Source organism: Plectropomus leopardus, chromosome 15 (genome assembly GCF_026936395.1).
Source record: "Plectropomus leopardus strain MGB_pleo_1.0 chromosome 15, ASM2693639v1, whole genome shotgun sequence".
Classification (NCBI taxonomy): Eukaryota; Metazoa; Chordata; class Actinopteri; order Perciformes; family Serranidae; genus Plectropomus; species Plectropomus leopardus.
The window spans coordinates 2,968,655-2,991,426 of record NC_142190.1 but is presented as its reverse complement, the minus strand read 5'-3'; the positions used below and the strand labels follow the sequence as shown (position 1 = coordinate 2,991,426).

The window sequence follows — 22,772 nt, the reverse complement described above, 5'->3', positions numbered from 1 at the left end:
TGTTTTTTTCATTAGACAGATTAGATTCCCTAAATTTAATAAAATAATAATAATTAGCTAAATATATTGAATTATTGCAATTTGTGAAACATTTCTTTCCAAGTTGCTCATTGCCTTTTATCCCATATTTTGGGGAAAAAAAGCAATGAGCAACTGAAAGACGTCTGAAAGAAGCACAAGAAGAAATATGTGGCTGCAGGTTTCGAAGGGTTAACAGTAAACCTCAGCTGAGGACAAACAGGACCAAGAAGAAAAGGACAGCGATCAATAATCGACGCGACAGCTGTTAAGAAGCGACACGGCGTTCAGTGGTGGAGAACTGATCCACTTTATTTGATTGGTCTGAACTCTTGTAATAGCCTACTAAGAGACATTGTGCGATACAAACATTGCATTTCAACATCATAGGATACACGGGATTTTCAAGTCAAAAATAAAGTCACCACTGTGTGTGTGTGTGTGTGTGTGTGTGTGTGTGTGTGTGTGTGTGTGTGTGTGTGTGTGTGTGTGTGTGTGTGTTTGATAGAGAGCTGAAAAGATGCTCCAATTCTTTTTCGGCTTCATGTCGGATTTTCTTTTTAAGATTCAAGTTTGTAAACGTTTTTTTTTCTTTTTTTCGTTTTTTCTCGTTGTCATTGACTTTGTAAACACATAACATCCCGTGTGAGCGGGATGGATCATGTTGAAAATGACAGAAAATAAAAAAATGTGCTCTGACAAATCAAAACGAAAAGGAAAGGAAGGAAAGTTTAGAGCAGATGGATTTTTCGTTAACTGAGCGAAGTTGAAAGCCAGAATTTTTTTTGTTGTTTTTCACATACTTGCAAAGGAACTTTACTGCCATTTATGAAGTTGACCTATAATAATAATAATTCATATTTAAAGTTGATTGACACGATGAAAGCAGAGATTAAGTGGTCGCGGCTTTGACTCGCCGTGACGGCAAACTCCTAAAACATTTAACGGTACCAAACACTTAAAAACTGTAACTGTGATGCACTACAAAAACAAAAATCATGTACCAGCTACAAGAACAGACATGAAGTCAGAACATCCAGATTTCTGTGAGTGGTGGGGAAAGAGTTAAAGCACATCTTCGTATACTCCTGTGCTGGAGGCTGAATAAGTTACACAGCAGGTAGTATGCTTTTTTGTTTTTCTCGTCAAAAGCTACAAAGCAAAAAAAAAAAAAAAAGTGCAACAATGGTGCAGACCATTCTTTATGTTTGGTTAGTTTTGTCTTTTTGTGTATTGGAAAGACAATTTTACAGAGTTCAGATTTTTGTCAGGACAGTATCAAAAAACAAAAAAAAAAAAGAGGGACTAAAAGAAACAAATACAAACATCAAACACCAACGTATATCTCTGAGAAAATTAGTTAAAGCTGCCTTCTTTCTCAAGTCACAAGGCATGGCAAAACCTGACATACTATATATATAGAATTTTTTTACCATGACAACATTGCAGAGCAGATCATTCTGGACAGGTTGGAAACTGCAGAGACAGCTACGTGTGACACGCCACGGTCAGCTCTACCGGAAAAAAATAAAAAAAATAAAACATTGGCTCACTTTAATTCAGACGGGGTCCAGGAGTAGTCATTTTGCGGCGAGCTTATATCAGACTTTCTGCTTTGACACCAGTGTTCTCAACTTGTTTTGACGACATTTCTGTCTAGAAACGGGGGTGAGACGTTAGCGTCGGCGCTGAGCATCGACTGCTGTGTGAAATGTTTCCACGATGTCCAGGCTCCGGTGGTGCTCGGTGGATCTCTGCGCTCCACTGGTCAAGTACAAACCCCCCAAAAAAAGGGTCTCTCTGCGTCGCTGTGGTAAAAACTTTAGAGCGGGTGTCAGGTCACGCTGGCGGGACTGGGACCGGGAGAGACCGACTGTCATACCAAAGATTACACCCCTGCTCTTCCCATTTAAAGTGGATCAATTTAAAAGCGACATTAAAATAAGAATCAAGTTAAGAAAAACACTGCAAAAAGGTTACTCTATTTACATACAACGATTTTCTTAAAGACGAGAAATATCTTTACAGAAATCAAAAGAACAAAATCTGAAATAGTCTCTTATGTTGTTTCTTTTTACATTTTAAGTTCTTCATCTTTACTCGTGTCGTCCCCTCCGTCGAGTTTCCCCAAAAACAGGCCGGGTGAGTGCTTCCAGACCGAAGCCAGTCTTGTTCTGGAGAGCCCTGCCTGCCACGGGCTGCTGCCTGTACTCTCAGCGAGCCGCCAGGGGGCGCCATAGCACCGAAAAAAACAAAAAAAACAAACAGGGCACCGCCCCCGTCTTCTTGTCACACTCGCAGGTGAGCGAGGATAGTTCTGGGAGGAAGTGGGGGAGGCGGAGAGACTCAGCGCAGGCCTCTCTCGCGGTGATCGGGGCTGCGGCGAGCCGGGCTCAGTCGTCGCTGTCGGACAGGGTCTCGTATTGCTCCGACAGCAGAGACTGCCACACGCGCTGCTGAGCCACCGGGGCTCCGGCGGGAGGCGGCGGCTGCTGCTGCTGCTGGCTCTGTATGGAGGGGGACGCCATGGAGGCGGGCGGCGTGTTGCTCAGGATGCGCATGGTCAGCGGGTTATATGGGAACTGCATGGACCCTGGAGGGAGGAGGAGATGGGGTGAGGAGAGCTTCACGGTAAACAAACGGTGAGCTGAGAAAATTTCTGCACCACAGAAAAGAAACATCTCGTTATTCTGAACACAAAGAGCCAAGAAAGACGAACTCCTGCTTTTTTAGGAAAAAGCTCTCAAGCTATAAAAGTAAAGAGCGACTTTTCTATCAAACTGAAAATACGAAATAAATAAAATGACAAATTTTCTTCGAAAAAGCGGCCTTTTCTTGCACACGTTTAATCAGACAGTCGGAGGTTTGAAGCGTAAAAAATGTTTAACGCCTCTATGATCCACAGCAGCGACACGTCGAACAGAAACATCCCAGAATACACAGGTGATCTGTGACGCAGCAGAGCGAGCGAAGTCCTCTGATGCTGACGTGTTTAGGTGTGTTTGGCGGAGAAAGTTGAGCCTCCGTTTGAGGGAAAGAGACGAGAAATTCACTTATGAGCAAGTTTTTAAACGGTATTTTGCTTATCATCAGTGTTTTGGACCTTTGACAGAAATCAGATTCTGACCTTTGAATAACGTCTGACGCAAACCTCAACTTCGGTTCCACGTTTCATGCGTCGATCTACAGTTCGCGTTTCCTTCTCTTTATTATTTCATCGTGTGACTCCGTTGGTCGGACAGCTTGCAGAGTGAAAGAGAGCGAGATGACAAACAGAAAAAGGCTGCGGGCTGGAATCAAACGCACGGCCACGTCAGTGCGGACACGTGGGACACCCGCTCTACCAGGTGAGCCGCTGGACGCCACGGACCATGTTTCCGTGTGCTGGACTCTGACCCCGACTGTGACGCTGTGGTTGAAATCACAGGCGGCTGAAAGGCGGACGGCTCACCTGTGGACGAGGGTCGGTCGTCCCAGCTCCACTGCGGTTGGGCTTGAGCCTGTCTGTGATAATCTCCCTCGGAGTGGACGGAGGACACCGAGGAGGGACGCTCGCCTCCGGCGTAGCCCTGACCCAGGTTGGGAGACTTGGATTTGCGGCTGTTGGCTTTAGCCTGCTTCTGCTTCCCTGCAGATTCACACACAACGAGAAAATCAGCAGCACGTAAACGAGGCTGGGCGACGAGTTTTGACGTTTTCACCATAAATGTTTTCATACTGTTTGATATCGATAATTATCTACCGACAAAAGTCACGTCGTTATTTTCTTTAAAGGCTGATTTTGTTAAAAAACAAAAAGATCCTGTTCTGAGTGACATTAATGCAAGAAGCATTCAGAAAATTATTTTAAAAAGTGGAAAAGAAAACGGCCCGAAAATTAGTTTTGAGAGGGAGAGAGAAATTATTAGATCATAATAAAACAAACAGGGAAAGTGTGAAGAAAACTATATTTATAAGTGTTATTATTATAATTATTATCTATCTTCCTTTTTTTTGCTAAATTAATTTTCTCGTGACTTCTTCCAATGTTTTTTGAGAGAAATCAAGCCAAATATACTCATGTTTCAAAGGCTTAAGCTGCATTTTCGGGCCTATGTGCCACATTTATTATATCACCATGGAGGAAAATTAAAATGAGATAATTCTGTTTCATTTTTTCTCGCCCATGGCTGTGTGTCATTCGGCGATCGAACTTCGGCCTACCCATACTGGGCGACGGGTTGGCCTCCTGGCGGGCGTCGCTGCCGGCGCCGGGCGCGTTGTTGATGGGACACTGAGCTGCGAGTCCTCCCTGGTGCTCCTCCTGTCTCTCCTCCAGGTTTCCCATCAAGGCTTTGCGGATGATGTCCTCCAGGCCCAGGTTGCTGGCCGGGTCGCTGAAGGAGTGATTTCTGGGGTTGATGCTGCCTAAAATCACAACAAAACACACAGCGAGGAAGTTACATTCAGCCGGATTAACCCTTTAAACCTGGAGCACATCGCTTTTCTTCAGCTGCTTTCAGACTCCTTTCACACGTATTTAACCCTTTAAACCTGAGCGAACAGGTGTGATTTGTTTCCCCCCCAAATATGGGATAAAAGGCAATGAGCAACACGGTAATGTTCCCCAAACTGCAATAATTTCATAGATTTAGATAATTATTTTTAATAATCTAGAGAAGAATGTTTAGCGTAAAAAAAGCTAGGAAACAAATATATTTTTAATTATCATAAATAAATATTCACAATTGTGTGCATTTTTTGGAGCACTTTTTCAAAGGTCATTTCTTTTATTTTTTGTCATTCAAATTTTTATTCATTTTAACAACATTCAAAAATACTGACCTTTTGACCTCTAAAATACAAATGACAGATATAAAAGGATCTACAATCAGAAAGAGGGAAAATAAAATAAAATCAAAGCAAACTGAACAAACTAAAATCTACCCAAAAAACAACAAACAAAACAACAAACAAAAAAAACATCCAACTTAACAGGCGGCTCACATTTCTTTCTTTAAAATGTTTCTTTCCTTTTTAAACAAAAATTCATTTTCTGGTAATTTTCATGTATTTTTACTCATTTTTTGCTTGTTTTTAAAGTAATTTTGTCTTTTTTGCTCACTGTCTTCTTCCCATGTTTTTAAAAGAAATCAGATCAGTTTACTCAAGTTTCAAAGGGTTAAACTGAAGCGTCTGAGCGAGTTTCGCTGCTACTTACTGGAGCTGGTGACGGCAGGCAGGTTGAAAATCTCTGTGCCTGGTTGCGCGTTTCCTGCAAGACAATTTTCATCCGTTGAATAAACTAAAAATCCGACACAGAAGTTAAACACGTCAAAGTTTTTCCAGTGTTATCACTCGCTGACTGAGCATGAAAAACGAGAGAAATGAACGACACACGAGCATGCACACACGTGAACGGCTCCTTCACCGGATGCGTGCACGTTAGTTTGAAGGGGAGGATAAGAGAAGACCCACTTACCAACATCAGAATCACCGACACCAGAGGTGGAGTTCAACTTACGAAAGATCTCCTGCTTCTTGGATTTCACCATCGGCGAGGTGTTCTCCAGCTTGGTGAAGAAGGACGGCAGGTAGCTGACGCTCCCCGGGGACCGCGAGTCACTCCTGGAGCCAGACGAAGGAGTGAAAAGTTTAGCAGAAAAAAGGAAAGTGGGGTCCAAAGCTGCTGGTACGACTGTTTCACATCCACTGGGGTGTAAAGCGACTGCTGACAGAGGAACGTTTTATCTGACGAACAGTCTGTCAGGCATCAAATGACAGAGAGCACGACTAAGCAACGTGTAGATCAGGTCTACACTAAAGTACTGTTTTTTTTAATATTCACATACATTTTAATACATTTGTATATGATAGAAATATCTCCTGTTGACGGAAAATATTGTCACCGGCAGGTGTTTGACGCAGCATAATGCAGTGTGTGAAACCATGGCAGAACGGGAGAAATCACAGCAGTTATGCTTATTATTATCGCTTCTATTTGTGGGCTGAAAATGTTATTATCGGAGTTATCAGTATGACGTCATGAGTCCCATTATCCCAATAATTATCGTGCTTCCCTTTTCTTTGCAGTAGCGACGGGGCGGAAAGCGGGACACAGAGAAGAAAGCGTTCACGGTGGAGTCGATTTAAGAGGTTTTTCACCCGAAAATAAGTTTCTTGCTAGAAGTCTGTGTTTAGGTAGGTAAGTAAGGGATCGGATCAAAACCGTCGCAAGTATTAATCCAGGTAAGCAGGTAAATCCACATATCTTGTTCATATAATGTTCGTGCGGGTCTTCTCCAGGTGATCTGGTGTTATTCTCGAGTGCACAGATGTTGTGCACGTATAATGCTTCCAAACTGTGGCCGGTCTCCTACCTGATCTCGGAGTTGTCGGCCTCTCGTCTCTGCGGCGGAGGTCCGCCTGTCTCCTGTTTGTCCATGCCCTGGTAGCTCTGCGGTGGAGAAATGGGTTCATAGTTCTCCATCTGCCTGCCGCCTCGATCGGGAGATTTCCCAGGCCTGAAACACCGAGCAGAGAGTCAAAAGTTATGCCGATGACGAGTCAAAAATCAGACTCACTCGGATTACTCCAGGGCTGGTCCAGGTACCTGGCTCTGGGCTTGTCAGGGCCGCTCTCTGGGGAAACTCTGCTGGAGGGTCTCTGGTGGTGTGAGGCCTGGACCTGATTCTCAGGACTGTAGCGGCTGGGCACCTTGGCCCGCCCTGAGGAGGACACGGGGGGCACCACGCTCTGGAATGTGGCCGAAGCTGAGGAGGAGACGGCAGGGTCCTGATTGCGGGCGAAGTCCTGCGTTATTATATGCTGCATGACAGGAAGTGAACATAAAAGCAGGTTAGTTATTTATTAGGGGTCGATGTACATTGTATATCTGCTATGTGCTGCGCTACTTTTTTAGATTCTCTATAATTTTTTTCTTTAAAAAAAAAAAAAAAATTAATTAAATTATAAACAAAAACAATAATGATAATAATTATTATAATAAATAATGCAAATAAATAAAGATAAAAGTTACATAAATTAGAGAACTGGTAATAATGTTTCAAAAATCCAAGTAAAAATTACTTAATAATAAATAAATACATATAATTTACAGTAAATGTTAAGCCACGCACTTATTATCTTTTCATTCTTTTGTTGTGACTTCGATTTATGCTGTTTAAGTAGTGACAATAACTATATATATTATTAACAATAAAATATATGATGGACAGATAGTTTTGATGATAATAAAAATGAAGTTAAAAAATAAACAGAATGTTTTAAAAAATTAATAACTTACTATGTGACAAAATAATAAAATATATAATAACAAATAAATTAAAAATAAATATTAAAATAAATGAATACAATTTACAATAAAAAATGACAAGAAAACAGAGTTATAATGGTATCAAATAAAGTTAAAAATAAAGATAAAAGTAAATAAATAAAAAGTTTAAATGTAAAAATGAATTCTAATATAAATTATAATAAAATACATACAAATAAATAAGTAAATTAATAAAGGAAAACTCGTAAAAAACTCATTAATTAAAAAATATAAATAAATAAATAAAGAAAAAATAAAGACAAAAATAAATGGATTCTCCAGCATTTCTTACCGAAATGTGGTCTGCCAGGGTCATGACCCGAAGAGTTTTGGGGGCCTGGGAGTAGCTGTCAGCCTGGGAGGAGGGGGGTTGCTGGGGACTGGGCTGCGGCGGCTCCCCTGGCGGTCGGTAGCGACTCATGTCATAGGCCCGCATGCCAGCTGGTGAAGGTTGAGAGGGGACAGAGAGCGTTGTTGTTTTTGGAGAGAGAGAGTCAGGGTGAGGTGTAGACGGAGACGAGGCGTGCCATCCCAACAGCACATGGTCTACATTTGTTCGCTGGTGACAAGAATAACTTTGAGCGGAGTCTCGTGACGAGGCCGGCGCAGAGGAACGGTGTCTGGCGGTCTCGGGTGACGAGGTCAGTGGGTTAAGTCATTTAAGTTATGGTATGTTTACTCCACTTGCCAAGCAGCTAAATTTAGCCATCACAGCCAAATCTGTTACATGTCATCTCTGACCTGAAGCCCGACGTGTTTACAACCATCTCTGAATAAAATGAAACATTATTCTGATTACCAACTTCGACAGAAATAATAAATTCTCGTACCTGCTGCCTGTTGTTGCCCTTCCTCGGGTTTGTCCTGCTGGGCTGGGACTGGGGAGCTGGCGGGACTGATGACCTCAATGGCTCCTCCACCGGTGTTATCGTATCGGCTGGACGACACTGCAGGACGAGTACGGACAACAGTTAATATTTATGTTCTGAAAAAGGTTCAAATATTACGGTCTGGTCATGATCGGCTATCTTCAGAAGAAAAGGACGTCATTGAAGGCTTAGCTCCCTTCTGTATGGAGATAAAATAATAATATATAATAATAATAATAAAGTATCAATAAATACATTTTTTAAAAAATCAGAAATACAGGAATACATAAAGACAGAGATATATAAATAAACACATAAATTAATTAATAAATAAATTAATGTATTAATAAATGAAGGGCTAAATTAGTAAATAAATGTATGCATAAATTAAGGATTAAATGAATAAATATGGAATACAAGAGTAAAGAAATGCCAATAAAATACTGAAATAAATACATACATAAATTAGAAAAAGGAACACATGAATAAATAGATGTTGAAATATATAAATAAATAGAATTCGATAAATAAAATGTTAAATTCTTTTTTAAATTATTTTTATATTTTAACTGCATTTTTTTTATTTGTGCAGGTTTTGTTGTACTGTTTGTTCATTCTTGTTGTAAATTAAATTGTTTTGTTGCTTCTATATTTATGTCAGCATTTATGTATTTGTGTACTCACTTCTTTATTTCAATATTTAGATGTTTATTTTCATATTTTTAAAAATATATTCACGTATTTATACCATTTTATATATCATTTTTTGTTCTTCATTTATGTGTGCCCATCCACTCAGCTATGTGTAGATGTCACTGTGTTGCAGTGCACTTAATAATGATAATATTAATATTAATAATAATGATAATATTAATAATAATAATAATAATAATAATAATGCACATGTATCCAGCACACTCACAGCTGCTCGAGGAGTCTGAGCTCTGAGAGCCTCGCTCTCGTGAGTCTTTGTCCGAGGCTATTTGTCGGGTGATGATGACATCGATGAAGTTAGCGGCTGTGATAGTCGTCTTTCCACGAGTCCGTAGCTCCTCTTCGATGCGCGACTTTGAGGTCTGAGGGCCCTTATCCTTGGCTCCGGGCCCCTCAGCGTAAGCTGGATGGGGCTTCCCCCCTGGCAGAGACATAGCACTGTACGGGGACTGCATGGATCGCCTCTCCGCCTCCTGCTGCTGCTGCTGCTGCTGCTGTTCGGAGAGGCTGGCTGCTCGTCGAGCCGCCGCCATGTCCTCGTCTCGTTCGTGTTTGCTCTCCTTCACCTTGGCCACGTCCATCTGCGGGGCCGAGGCTGCGGCGTCCACCAGAGCGGCCAGAGCGTCAGCTGCAGTGCTGTAGCGAGAGCTGCTCTGTGCTGCTGCCGTCGCTGCTGCTGAATGAGGCCTGAAGACGAGAGGAAGATGAAGGAATCAGCTGTGTTTCACGATGAATTCAGTTTAAAGGCATGAACAACTGATGCATCGGAAGTCCATATACCAGAACTCAACACACGAACAGACGTACATAAAAAGTATGGATGCCCCAATCCAATCTCTAACAGATGTTTAACACACATTAACGCGGCGTCAAAACGTCACACTCATGCCATCAATGGTCACGTCCTCACGGCTTATGTTTTATACAGACGTTGTTATGGCGCTGTTAGTACCTCCGTGATATTCCCACCTTGAACAAGCAGCGTAAATGCAGCTTAAGTTTCTCCTCTCTGCTGAACTTGAGCAGTGGCTGAGCCCCACCTGCTGCCAAACAGCGCACACCAGAAACAAAAACGCAACCAAAGCTATGAGCACTCGTTTCATTTCAGATCAGTCAGAGACTCTCGCGTTTTGCCCCTTGTGATGTTTTTCCGCCCTGCTCTGAGGAGACGGAGACAGCACGCGAGCTTCACGAGCAAAAAGCAGACACGGCTTATTTATTAACGAAGGGAAATAAAATGTGCAGACGAGCAAAATGAACAGTAAGCAGAATACAGGTCATTCAGGTTACTGAAAAAGGTCCTAGCAGCACACATCCAAAAGCAGTGAAAACTAGGTGCTGGACAAAACAAAAACAGATGCAAAAAATACAAATAAAGTCTGCACACTAAATGATGCACGTATGAACATCGGGCTACGGCCCAAAACATCACACGTGTGGAGGGAAACTGAATCAATATTCATGGGAGCATTATCTAGTGTGCAGACTTTATTTGTATTTTTTGTATTCTGGTTACGGAGACACAGGTTGCAATGCAACATCAAACACTTGTCTCTTAAAGGGACAGAGACATCCCATTGAGACTAACAAGATTAAGGGGTTTGTTATTGTGTGCTTCATTTTGTAATATAAATTAATAAGTAATAATAAAAGGCTTATAATTTTAAAAAATGTGAAGGAACAGCTTGGATGCAGGTATTTTTAAAATTACTTCCAAAAAGCCTTCTCATTAGCGATGTAACGATGCACCCTGAGACAGTTAAAAATCCATAAAAAGCATGTGCGATTCAAAACGGTGAAATGAAAACTGAACCGCAATACTCTTTTTGAACAGCAGAGGGCGTGATCTACTCATGCTTTTGCTTGCTCGCCGTGCTGCGACACTATGTGTTCAACATCCTACGTCGTGTCAGAGCTCGTCAACGTAAATCAGACGAAACCAAAGATTTAAGCTTCCTTAAGTCAGAAAACGATAAATGTGAGAAGATAACAGAAAAAAAAGTGCAAATATTGCAAGAGGGTGTTGAACTACACAAACAGAACAAAAAGAACAATTAAAATGATGCAGCATGAGAGCCGGCATCATGGTGAGGAGCTCCGGTCAGCTCGGCCTACACACGTTACTCCTTAAAGACGACTACACGGCCAAAAAAAAAACCCAAAAGTAACTACACGTCCAAACCACCCTGACAAGTTGCAACCCCACTCGCCCAAATAAGTCCCAGTGAAAAGTTTTTATTTTTAACAGCAGGGGACATTGTGAATGTCCAGAAATGCATTCTTTACATAGTTTTTACACCCTTCCTCAGCAATAAAAAGGGTTTCTTTAAATTTATATAGAAAAGAGGAGAAAATGCAGTATTTTGCATCATTTTTGTTATATTTAACAGAATATTTTTTAGTCATAATTTTTCTGTAATCTCATTTTGTATTTAAAAAAATCATGAGAAAATCGTATTGTGAGCTCAGTATCGTGAATCGTATCGAAACGTGAGTTGAGTGAATCATTACATCCCTACTTCTTACAGTGTTCACCGTGCAGCTGTATAATCACGGAAAACAACATGAATCAGGACTGGATATCAGCAGGTACTCGATGTGTACTCACTCGGACTGGATTTGGGGTGAAAAAAACTGACCGAGACATCCTTAATAAAAAGTGTAAGTGAGCTGATGCGAATGCAGACACGCTGAGACTTACATCAGAGAGGTGATGACACTCTTGCCCTGGAAGATGCTCGGCCGCTGCTGAACCACAACATCCTGCGTCCTGAGCGAGGGGGAAGGCGGGTGCAGATAACCTCGACTCCCTGGCCGCCCTGGCTGCTCTGGTCCTCCTGATACACACACACACACACACACACACATATATATATAAAACATTACGACTATTTATAAAGACAGCAGTTCTGTGTGATGTATGTAAATATTTAGATTTTTACAACTTTGAGCGACAACAAAACAACTCACCGCCGCGGATGTATTCATTGTTTCTCTCTCGCTCGCGTTCTCGCATTTCCCGCTCCCGTTCCCTCTCCCTCTCTCGCTGTTCCCTTTCCCTTTCCTTCTCCCTCTCTTTCTCCTGCTGCTCCCGGTGGTCACGCTCCCTCTCCCGTTCCCTCTCTGCACTGGCGGCGGCGGCAGCAGCGAGGTGGGCTGGGTGGCCTGAGGACAACAATGACAGACATCACACACACACACACAGGATTTATTTACACAGCACACACAGGTCCTCATCAGGATGGATAACGACTCCCCCACAAACCTGAACCATACGGCCTTACTGACAACCTCTAAATCTATCTAGCACAGTAGTGGTACTATCATATAGAGGTTAGAAGCCGCCAAAATAAAAAATAAAAAATGACTTAAAATATGACATTAAATGTACCAAAATTATACTGCAATAAATGTTGGAATTAATGAATAAAAAAAGTAAAATAAACAAAAAAATGAAAATAGACAATAAATAAATCTATATGCAATTTTAAAATAAATTAATTGATAAAAATATATAACTAAATTAATAAATACAAATAAAGAAATTATTATTTTTTAAAATATTTAAAAATAAATGCAAATAAGTTTATTTTAAAAAATGTTTAAGTAAATAAAAAATGAAGAGAAAATGAGACAGGAAATAAAATAAACTGGAGAATTTATATAAAAGTGTATTAATAAATACAATTAAAACAGAAATATAAGTTTGTACCATATTTTATCAATTAGTTAATACCTAAATTATTTTTTAAAATGATATTTATGATAAATTTAATGATTTATTAATTTATCTATTGAGTTATTTATTCATTTACTTTTAATTTTGGCAGCTTTCTTCCAACATAATATTTTAATCCTGTCTCAGAAATAATACAATATTCAGCATTTCAGACAAACCATGAGTGCCAGTTTTTTGTGTTAAGGTTCAGACACCTTTCACAGGTGTTAAACCTTTGAAACCCGAGCAACTTGGTTTGATTTCTTTTGAAAACACAGCTGAAAAGGAAATGAGCAACTTGGCAAGAGGCGTCACGCAAACTGCAGGATATTAGGAAAAGCTGACAAAAAAAGTGAACTGAAAATCTGTGTAAAAAAGCCAGAAAAAGAGAAAGACAGAGAGAAAGAAAAATATTAGAAAATAATTCTTAGAAAATAATTGTTCAACTATATATTTAATTAAATAAATTAACATTTTTAGACTTTTTAAATGTGACCTGGATAGAAATTTAAGACCAATTTTACATTAGCCAATATTGAAGGAATAAAAACATGTACTAACAATAAGTATTTAAGGTTATGAAGAATTTTATTTTATCATTCAGTTATTTACCATAAAATAAAACATGACTCTTTGCTTATGTTAATGCAAGAGGCATCCTTATAAATTATTATTATTATTACTTTATATATATATAATATATATTATATATTTTGGGCTAAAAATCTGACCTCCGGTGTCTAAGCATTTTTAAGACTTTCATTCGATTTTACAGAAATAAACAGATGACAGTTTGTTATATAATTATGCCGAGTTTGCTCAACCCACTCAAGCCTACCCTCCACAAACACCCTCTACACCAAAGTGTGAGTAATTTAAAAGTTAAAAATCAATAAGATAAATAAATGACAATTGAAGTTTGTCATGTATAAGAGACTAAATTAACACATTACAGAAAAAAACTGAATAATACACCTTATTTTAATTTTAAGACTTTTAATTTTAAGAATTTTTTTTTTAAAAATGATTCAAGACATTATAATGCCAATTAAGACTTTATTTTTCAGCATTTTAAATGCCAAATTTTTGAGTGTGTAGTGAGAAGTGAATGGGTACTTACTGTTGAAAATGGACATAAAAAAGATAAGTATGTGAATATGTTGTGAACATCTCTGTGTTATATGTGTTATCTTTATGTTGAAAGTAAAAAATAAATAAATAAATAAATTCAATGTCTTTTGAGATTGTTTTAAAGATCCGCGGGAACTCTGGCCTTCCTCCCGTGTTTTAGAAAGAGATTAACTCAATTTGCTCAGGTTCAAAGGGTTAACATGCAACAGTCAGACAGTTTTTTTGTGAGAAATCCCTCCCAGTGAGACTGCAGCGACCCTTCAGTGGACGGGCAGCACTGACCTTTGACACCTCAGGCCAGCTCAGGGCTGCACTGACAGAGGTGTGAGGGAACATGGAGATCGTGGCAGCAGGGAAGATAAGGGAACACGTGTAGGGACGGGGGGGGGGGAGGGGGGTCCTCACCTGGCGATATGGAGGTTGGGTTGAAAGCCCTAGGAGGGAAAGGGGGCTGAGCTCCGGGGAGGTAGGCGATGCGTTCCAAAGTGGGAGTACCTGTTCCCCCAGGGTGAGGCAACAGGATAGTTGGAGGCATCTGGGCTAGATCAATAATCCCTTTTACAGACAGAAGCAAAGGGCCAACGGTGAACAACAAGAACCGATCCAGCAATTTCTGAATGTATGAACACCTTAGCTGTAACCCACCACCTTTCATCTGTTAGTGCTCCCAAATACAGATTGATCAGTTAGCGACAGGGCTGCAAACGGAGTGGAATAGTGGTCAACTTGTAAGAGGCGACCACTCAGCAAATGGAGATGCGGATGACCAATTGGTGAAATCGAGCAGCGGCCGAATCAGTTGCAGCCCCAAAGCGTTAAGAGCAGCTAAATTTGACCAGGTCATTTGCTTCTGGGCGTCTGGAAAAGGTAGCCACTACTTCACACAAGCACACAGTCTGCATACTACAGCCTCCGCTCCAGCCGGGTGCGCCGGCGGAGGTGCGTACCTCGAGCTCCGGCTGCGTACGGGATGGCGACCGGCTGCTCCCGTGGCGACATCACTCGGGCCATGTCGGGTCGGATGACTTGCATCTGCTGTGAGGTGATGTAGTCGTTGAGGATCGTCTGCCGCGTGGTCTCCATGGTGTACATCTGGTAGGTGTTGTGGTAGCCGGTTGGAGACGGTTGCCGCGGGAACATGAACGCCGCTGCAGACGACAGGAGAGAGAAAACGTTTCAACAGGACGCTCACGGACAACGATCGCCAACTACTGACGTCAACAGTTGAGAGGAAAAAACCTCGACGTGTGTCATACCGATGATTCAGTGCTGCTTTCGTCACAATCACGTCGGTTTAGGTCGGTTCAGTTCAGTTACGAACGCATTTTTTAGTGTTTCTGTTGTGAAAAGTGAATGGCGCCTTTGTTGTCATGGTTTAACCCTTTGAATTGTCAACAAATTGGCTTGATTTCTTTCAAAATATATGAAGGCAATGAGACACGTAAGAAGAAATTAGTCAAAAAATCTGCAAGAAATTAAAAGTACATGAAAAATTGAAAATTGCCTGGAAATTAATACACACACACACACACACACACACACACACACACACACACACACACACACAACCGACATTAAAAAACAAACAAACAATAAGGTAATGAACTTTGAAAAAGTGCTTAAGGGACTTGCTGTCTTTCAAAAAAATGGGAAGGCAATCCCCAACCAAAGAAGAAATTACCAAAAGAATCTGGCAAGACATTAAAAGTTCATGTAAATTGCCTGAAAATCAATTCAAAAAACACGAAAAAAACCTCCAACAAAGTAATAAACTTCAAAACGGTGCTTTAAAAACATTTTTTATATACATGAAAATTGCCTGAAAAAAAACACACAAAAAACAAAACAAAGTAAAAAAAAAAAACAACAAACTTTGAAAAAGTGCTTAAAGAATCCTAATAATTTTATATGATAATTTCAAATGTGAAATTATAATAAGTATATTTTTTTTCCTGGCTTTTCATAGCTTCTTAAAAATAATTTTAAAAAATAATCTTCTAACTTCAATTTGTGGAGCATTTCTTACCAAGCTGCTCTTTGCCTTTTTCTGTTTTTTTAATGCACAAAGCTGCTACTCTCAGATATCACTGACAGAGACTCTGACTCCGACCTGCTGTGATCTGCTCTGAACACGTTGGCGTGCGCCGCGTTCTGCCGACAATAAACGAGGTGCAGACTTGATTTTGTATCACCGGTGAACAAGAAAATACAGCGAGGGACACCCACATGTGAGAGTAACGTCTGCGGTGGAAACGCCGCACAGATCCAGGGTCAACGTAGATGTTCGCACTTTTTTTGGTTCCAAAGAACGACACGGAAAAATTTTAACGGAAACGAGACATTTGTCGTTATGGTGTAAATAGTGGAAAGGGTTAAAACACTGTACCAGGATCCAGGACTCTGTGGAAGAGGGTGGGGTCCAGGTGTGGAGGCAGGTGGGGTCGGTACACTTCCCCGGGAACAACAGGCCGGTGGTGGGGGTCGAAGGGGCTGTGAGAGGCTCCGGGGTCACCGCCCGACACCGGGGACTTGGCGGGGACGCTGTCCCGCTGCGTCGGGGTCATGGTGTTCTTTCTGTCATGTGCAGCAGATTTTGAAGAGCTCATAACACCTTTATAGGAGAGAGGAGGAGGAACGGAAATTCGTTTTAATTGTGGAAAAAAGCAGAAACTTCACAGGTTTGCAGCGTCATGTTTCACACACACTGCGTGTGACAGAAACCTCGCTGTACTGCTGCGTCTGGCGCCGTTCACACTGGTTTTACTGTTACTTTCAGTTTTTAGTTATTCAAAAATGAACGAATGTATTTTTATTTAAATATCTGTGTTTTTGTTATGTATCATAAGATGATCAGAGCTCGTGAAAGGACGTTAAACAGGTTATAATTCCATCTAATATCTTTTTTATAACAACTTTCTCACACAAACAACTGTATTTATCACGTTTCTCGCCAAAATCTACATTTTCTTTTCAACTCACACTGTGATGATGTTTTATTTACATTTTACTGAGCCGATCTCGAACGCATCAAAATGAAACCTTATGGAAGTTCATTTAATTAGTTTACCCGCTCTTATCCTGCTGATTTCAACTCGAATTTCCACATCGGATTACTGTTTTTATCTGTTTTTCAGATGGTGCTGGCTGTGCAGCAGCAGCGGACGGAGTTGAAGGATTTTTTGTTCACCCTGAAACAGTCGAATCTTCTGCATTTAGGTTTATTTTGACGTAGCCCATAATCGATGACTGCAGACCGGTGATTGGATTTAAATGCCGTGACTCGACTTAAGACGTGACGTTGTGTTACAGGACCCACGGGACTCGATGGCGGTATCAGTAAGCTCAACGTTATTGATTTTCAGGTTGTGAAAAAAGCAGAACCGAGTTCTCAATCGAACTCTATCTGCAAAAGTCATTTTGGTAAATGATAAATAAACTGCACTTGTAAAACACTTTCTAGTTTTTTTTGACCACATTCACGCTACATGTCACATTCACCCATTCACACACTATTAAGTACGCATTCACACACTCGTACACTTGGGGGCAATTTGGGGTTCAGTACTTTGCCCAAGGATACTTCGACTGTTGACTGGAGGAGCCGGGGATCGAACGTCTGACCTTCGATTACGGGACGACCCGCTCTACCTCTCAGCAGTGTCTATCTGCAGGCGTGCAGGCAGCAGTTTCAGGACCACAGATCTAGGACCCTCATTTTTCGCAACAGCGCAATACAGGATACTTTAAAAGTTTATTCCACCAAAATATTATTGAACAAGCACCACCAAAATAGTACTTTATAAGAATATACTCTGAACTGAACGGAGGTTAAGTAATGAATATGAATTAAGCTGATTTTGTTTAAAATGAGACACAGATATTGGGAAACTGAACAGCAAAATGAACCACATCTAGCCCGGGTGTTGGCAACCTTTACTATCAAAAGAGCCATTTCTGGCCCAAAACAAACAAAAAAAATCTGTCTGGAGCCGCAGGTAACACAACACATAGTCAAAGTAGCCTATCAATATTATTAATGGTTCTATATGAGCATTCATTAAAATGTTTTACCACTATTTATTATTTTTTGTTACATTAACTTTGCAGTGTTGGTGGTAAAAATTAAAAGATCTATTCATGCACTATTATTATTATTATTATTATTATTATTATTATTATTATTATTATTATTATTATTGTTATTATTATCATCATCATCATCATCATCATCATCATCATCATCATTATTATTATTATTTTTATTTTTATTTTTATCTATATGCATTATTAACTTCTCCATTTTCCTCTGAGACTTCTCCTCTCTTGGATTTGGGAGGGTCCACCGCTTTTGAAATTTGAAAAGGCACCAAGGCCACAGAAATATGATGCATATTTTAGTTAATAAAATGCTAATACATTTTCATATTCTGTGTACAGGCTACATATTTTTGCAATTGAAAAATTGAATGAAAATCTTTTAAAAAATAATCGCCATTCATTTCCATATAATTTTTAGTCAGAGACACAGGAGCCACTGGAGAGGGGCTAAAGAGCCGCGTGTGGCTCTAGAGCCACAGGTTGCCTACCCCTGATCTATCCACGCAGCGCCTCATAACGTTAAGGTTAAACTATCTTTGACGGTACTGGTATTAAAGGCACTAAAGTTAATGTGTACTTTAGATAACATTAGCCTACATGCTAACTCTAGCTTGCTGCCCTTTACTATTTAATGTTGCTGATAACTTCGGGTCCTGGATCTGCGGTCCCGAACCTGCTGCTTGCGAGCCTGCAGATACAACCCTCTCCTGCCTCTGAGCCACAGCCGCCCCATTTTATATATCACGTGTCACAAGCCGCGACACCTCGAGTATACGCGGTACATCGCCCACCCTGAGGCTCATTTAGGTTTTTGAAAGAGCCACCGATAACAGTACGAGGATAAATATGAATGGTACCCAGCCTTCATACAGATATAAAAAAAAAACGAGGAAGCTGACTATACGAAGCAGGAGGCCTCCGTGATGTGTCTTTGCAGCCGGACTCACAGTCAGTCCTCTCTTTGAGGAGAAGACGACCTGGTTCAGCGAGACAAGCGTCTAATTCAATTTCGTCTAACTGCTGTAATTATAGCGCCGGACATGTAATCGCTGGCTGAGAACATGAAGTCCCATTTGTGAGTCAAAAGGTCAACATACCCTCTGGAGCACGTCCCAACATGGGCGATCCTCTGGACGCAGGATTGGTGCTGTAGTTGACAGGGGTCCTGCGGGCGTTGGCGTCCTCGTACATGCTCGGGCTAAGCTGGGATTTGCTGGCCTCCTGGTGCGTGGAGCGCAGGACGGAGGCGGTGGAGTTGACCACGGAGGTGTGGCGTACCTTGCTCTCCTCGTACTTGGCTCGCTCCATGGCCTCCAGCTGCGGCATGCTGTGAGGGAGCTTACTGGGACTGGTGATCAGGGACTTGACGTTGTGCTTGATAGTGGACTGATTGAGAGGGTGAATCTGGTGAGGAGAAAACGACAGATCAGTCATCAGTTCATCCACGGTGACATCCACTGTGTGCGTGATTTAAAAACAAACTTTAGAGATTTATTTTTTCCTGTAGTCTGTTTTATTGATTTATATATCCTCTTATTTTATTTTTAGAATTATCACTTAGTGTGTTACTATATGAATTTTATCATATTTTACTGTTTTATCTTTTTGTATTTTATTACCTAATTTTATCATATTTTACTGTTTTATCTTTTATCATATTTTACTGTTTTATCTTTTTGTGTTTTATTACCTAATTTTATCACATTTTACTGTTTTATCTTTTTGTCTTTTTTACCCAATTTTATCATATATTACTGATTTATCTTTTATCATATTTTACTATTTTATGTTTTTTTATTTTATTACCTAATTTTATCATATTTGACTGTTTTATGTGTTTGTGTTTTATTACCTAATTTTATCAGATTTTACAGTTTTATCTTTTTGTATTTTATTACCTAATTTTATCATATTTTACTGTTTTATAATTTTGTGTTTTATTACCTTATTTCATCATATTTTACTGGGTTATCTTTTATTATTTTATTTATTTATTTATTTGTAATTTTCAGCATGCATTTTATTGCTTGATTGACTGATTGATTGGTACTTTTTAAAGAAAACACACCTTTCAAACCTGCGAGTTCGATTTGAAATTATTGGTTTGCACTTTAACATAACTTTCAGGGTATATTTAGTTTTACAGAACTTTTCAAAGCCTGGAAATAACCATTTGCAAGTTTAATGACTTTTCCAGGTTTTTCATGACCATATAAAACCTGCTGGTAGTAAAGACGGAAAAATTCTGGTCTGCCCTTCGAAAGTCAAGCTGTCTTACCTGAGACATGGAGCCCTCCATCACCCTCCGGTCTGACAGGTCGGGGGTCTTGCAGATATCCTGGCCGGACTGATCTTGTCTGGGGATTTCGTGAATGGAGCGTCCCATCTCTTTGATAGTATTGACCTCGTAGGGTTTGCCCTTCCCGATCCCCCCTTCAAAGGAGCGGATGGGTGGGCTCTCTCGCTTTATCTGTTTTCCATATTTCATGGCATCCTCGTAACTCTCTGCAGCTGTTCTGGGTGTTCCTGGAAAGAATCGATATAGCGTTTTATTATGTCATGCATCTAGTTACAGTGAGCTATTTATGGCAATGTGGCAGAATTAACCCTTCAACACTGGAAAAAAGGCAAAGAGCAAGAAAAGAAAAAAATGACCCAAAAATGAGCAAAAAACATGTTTTTAAAGTACAAGAAAATTACCTAAATAATAAAAAATAAAAAACAGAAAGAAAAAAGGGAAATTATCTGGAAAAAAAAGCTTAAAAAAGATAATAATTCTGTTAAATAATTTAAAATATATAATTATAAAATAAAATAAGTAATTAATAACAATTAATTAAAATAACTTTCCAAATCTACTTATTTCTTCCAATTCGCAGAAGAGTTCTTGCTAAGTTTCTCATTGACTTTTTTCCCATGTTTTCAAAGGAAAGCAAAACAATTTGCCCAGATTTCAAAAGTTTTAACACTTGTGAAGGCGTCTGAATGCAGCACAAGAAAAGTGATGTTGATCCAGGTCTCAAAGGGTTAACTACCTTGCATGATGGATCCTGTGATTATTGGTCTTTCCTTAGAGTCTCCGTGTAGACCTTCTCTTGGTATGGCTCTGCTGATCAACCCTGAGGTACAAACAAGCACAATCACTCTCCTGATACAGAGCAACAATCCAGGAAACGCAGTTTAAATTCACCAACACACAAGAAATACCTTCGAACGGAGCTCCTTCCCTGCCGGGGTGGCCCCTGCTCATCGGCGCCTCCATCATGTCGTAAGTGCGTTTCAGCTCGAGGCCGGTCCTGGGGCTGCGGGTGTTTTCTCTCGGGTTTTTGATGGCTTTTGGAGATAAAAATACACGATCAAGTTTGCGTGTTTGGTGAATCCTCAACAGTGATTTGGTGTTTCGATAATCTGCACGCTCACCATCGTAGGAGAGGATGTGACCACTCTTTCCTTCGTAGATGACGTGACCTTTAGACAGCTGCTCTCCCCTCGCCTTGTCCGGGCTGCTCAGGTCCTCTGTGGCCAGTTTGGAGATTGTGCTCTTCAGGAGGTCGGCGGCGATGCTGGACTGGGGCAGGGCTGGTGTGCCCTGTTTTTAGAAGAAAAAAACGACCAAAGATATAATGCAACATCAAAAGCACATACCCTTTATATAGATGATGAATCTATCTTCTACTACACCAGTGACACTCAACTTACAGCCTGTGGGCCAAATCTGGTCCCTGATATGGTGCCGGGTAGCTCCCCAGCCATTTTCTAATTCACAATAAAAATAAAGTGATTCACACTGGGAATTGTTTTTGTACTTTTAGTACACAGAAGATGCCAGAGTGCATAAAACAGCAACAACTTAGAGCTTGTTTATTAAAAAATTAGCCGGTGTAGGATCCCCTTCACTCCCCAACAGAGTCAAGAGCCAAACCCCCAACGTCCTAAAATCCCAGAAACGTCCTAGAATCCTAAAAACGTCCTAAATTCCGAGAAATGACCAAAAATCTTACGTCCTAAAATCCTGGAAATGTTGTAAATTCTAAGAAATGTCCTAATTTCCAAAAAAAAATTCTAAAATCCTTTAAATGTCCTAAATTTCAGGAAAACGTCCTAAGAACCTACAAATATCTTTGAAATGGCCTAAACCCTTGGGAACTTCCTGAAATTTTACAGGACTAAAATCTGAAAAATGTCCAAAAATCCAAGAAACGCCCTAAAGTCCTACAAACATTTTTAAATTCTAGAAACGTTCTAAATTGCGAGAAATATCCTAAATTCATAGAAGCGTCTTAAACTCTTGGAAACATCCTAAAATATTAGAATGTCCAAAAATCCAAGAAACATTTTAAATTCTGAGAAATGTCCTAAAATCTTGGAAACTTCCTAAAATCTTAGAATGTCCTAAAATCCTTGAAATGTCCTTAGAATGTCCTAAAATCTTGAAAACTTCCCAAAATCCTTGAAATGTCCTAAAATCTGAGAAAGTCCAATAAATCAAAGAAACATCCTAAAATCCCCGAAGCGCTCTAAATACCAAAAAATGTCTTAAATTCATAGAAACATTTTCAACTCAATCTTAAAATGTCCTAAAATCTGAGAAATATTCTAAAATCTGAGAAACGTCCAAAAACCCTACAAAAATCTTAAAATCCCTGAAACGTTGTAAATTCAGTGAAATGTCCTAAAATCTTGGAAACTTCCTAAAATCTTGGAAACTTCCTAAAATCTTGGAAACTTCCTAAAATCCTTGAAACATCCTAAAATCCTTGAAACATCTGAGAAACATTTTAAAATCCAAGGAACGCCCTAAAATCCTACATGGGGCTGCTGCGACTGGCCCCTGGCCCGCTGTCATGTTGCAACAGTGGCATCAAAGCAAAACTATTTGATTTTCTTTACTCTACACCCTAAAAAAAAA

The 22,772-nt window shown here is 40.1% G+C and overlaps 1 protein-coding gene across 4 annotated transcripts in view; it reads right to left on the bottom strand.

Annotated features, from left to right (window-relative positions):
* Nucleotides 1-304: 304 nt before the first annotated feature.
* The window catches only part of ncor1 (nuclear receptor corepressor 1), an 84,797-nt gene continuing 62,329 nt past the window's right edge, over nt 305-22,772 (bottom strand). Inside the window, exons 26-46 of one of the 4 annotated variants that reach the window (XM_088088221.1) lie at nt 21,563-21,619; nt 21,284-21,452; nt 21,071-21,196; nt 20,899-20,982; nt 20,142-20,389; nt 18,961-19,267; nt 16,152-16,376; nt 14,713-14,913; nt 14,171-14,320; nt 11,887-12,081; nt 11,618-11,753; nt 9,125-9,603; nt 8,164-8,280; nt 7,626-7,774; nt 6,611-6,825; nt 6,378-6,521; nt 5,522-5,625; nt 5,219-5,272; nt 4,222-4,425; nt 3,470-3,646; nt 305-2,611 (exon numbers count right to left, since the gene is read on the bottom strand). In XM_088088221.1, coding sequence (XP_087944347.1) covers nt 2,412-2,611; nt 3,470-3,646; nt 4,222-4,425; nt 5,219-5,272; nt 5,522-5,625; nt 6,378-6,521; nt 6,611-6,825; nt 7,626-7,774; nt 8,164-8,280; nt 9,125-9,603; nt 11,618-11,753; nt 11,887-12,081; nt 14,171-14,320; nt 14,713-14,913; nt 16,152-16,376; nt 18,961-19,267; nt 20,142-20,389; nt 20,899-20,982; nt 21,071-21,196; nt 21,284-21,452; nt 21,563-21,619 — 3,741 coding nt within the window. In that variant the 3' untranslated portion in view covers nt 305-2,411. Of the gene's footprint in view, nt 2,612-3,469; nt 3,647-4,221; nt 4,426-5,218; nt 5,273-5,479; nt 5,626-6,377; nt 6,522-6,610; nt 6,826-7,625; nt 7,775-8,163; nt 8,281-9,124; nt 9,604-11,617; nt 11,754-11,886; nt 12,082-14,170; nt 14,321-14,712; nt 14,914-16,151; nt 16,377-18,960; nt 19,268-20,141; nt 20,390-20,898; nt 20,983-21,070; nt 21,197-21,283; nt 21,453-21,562; nt 21,620-22,772 lie in introns of all 4 variants that reach the window. The other 3 variants (XM_088088220.1, XM_088088222.1, XM_088088223.1) reach the window with 3 other exon arrangements.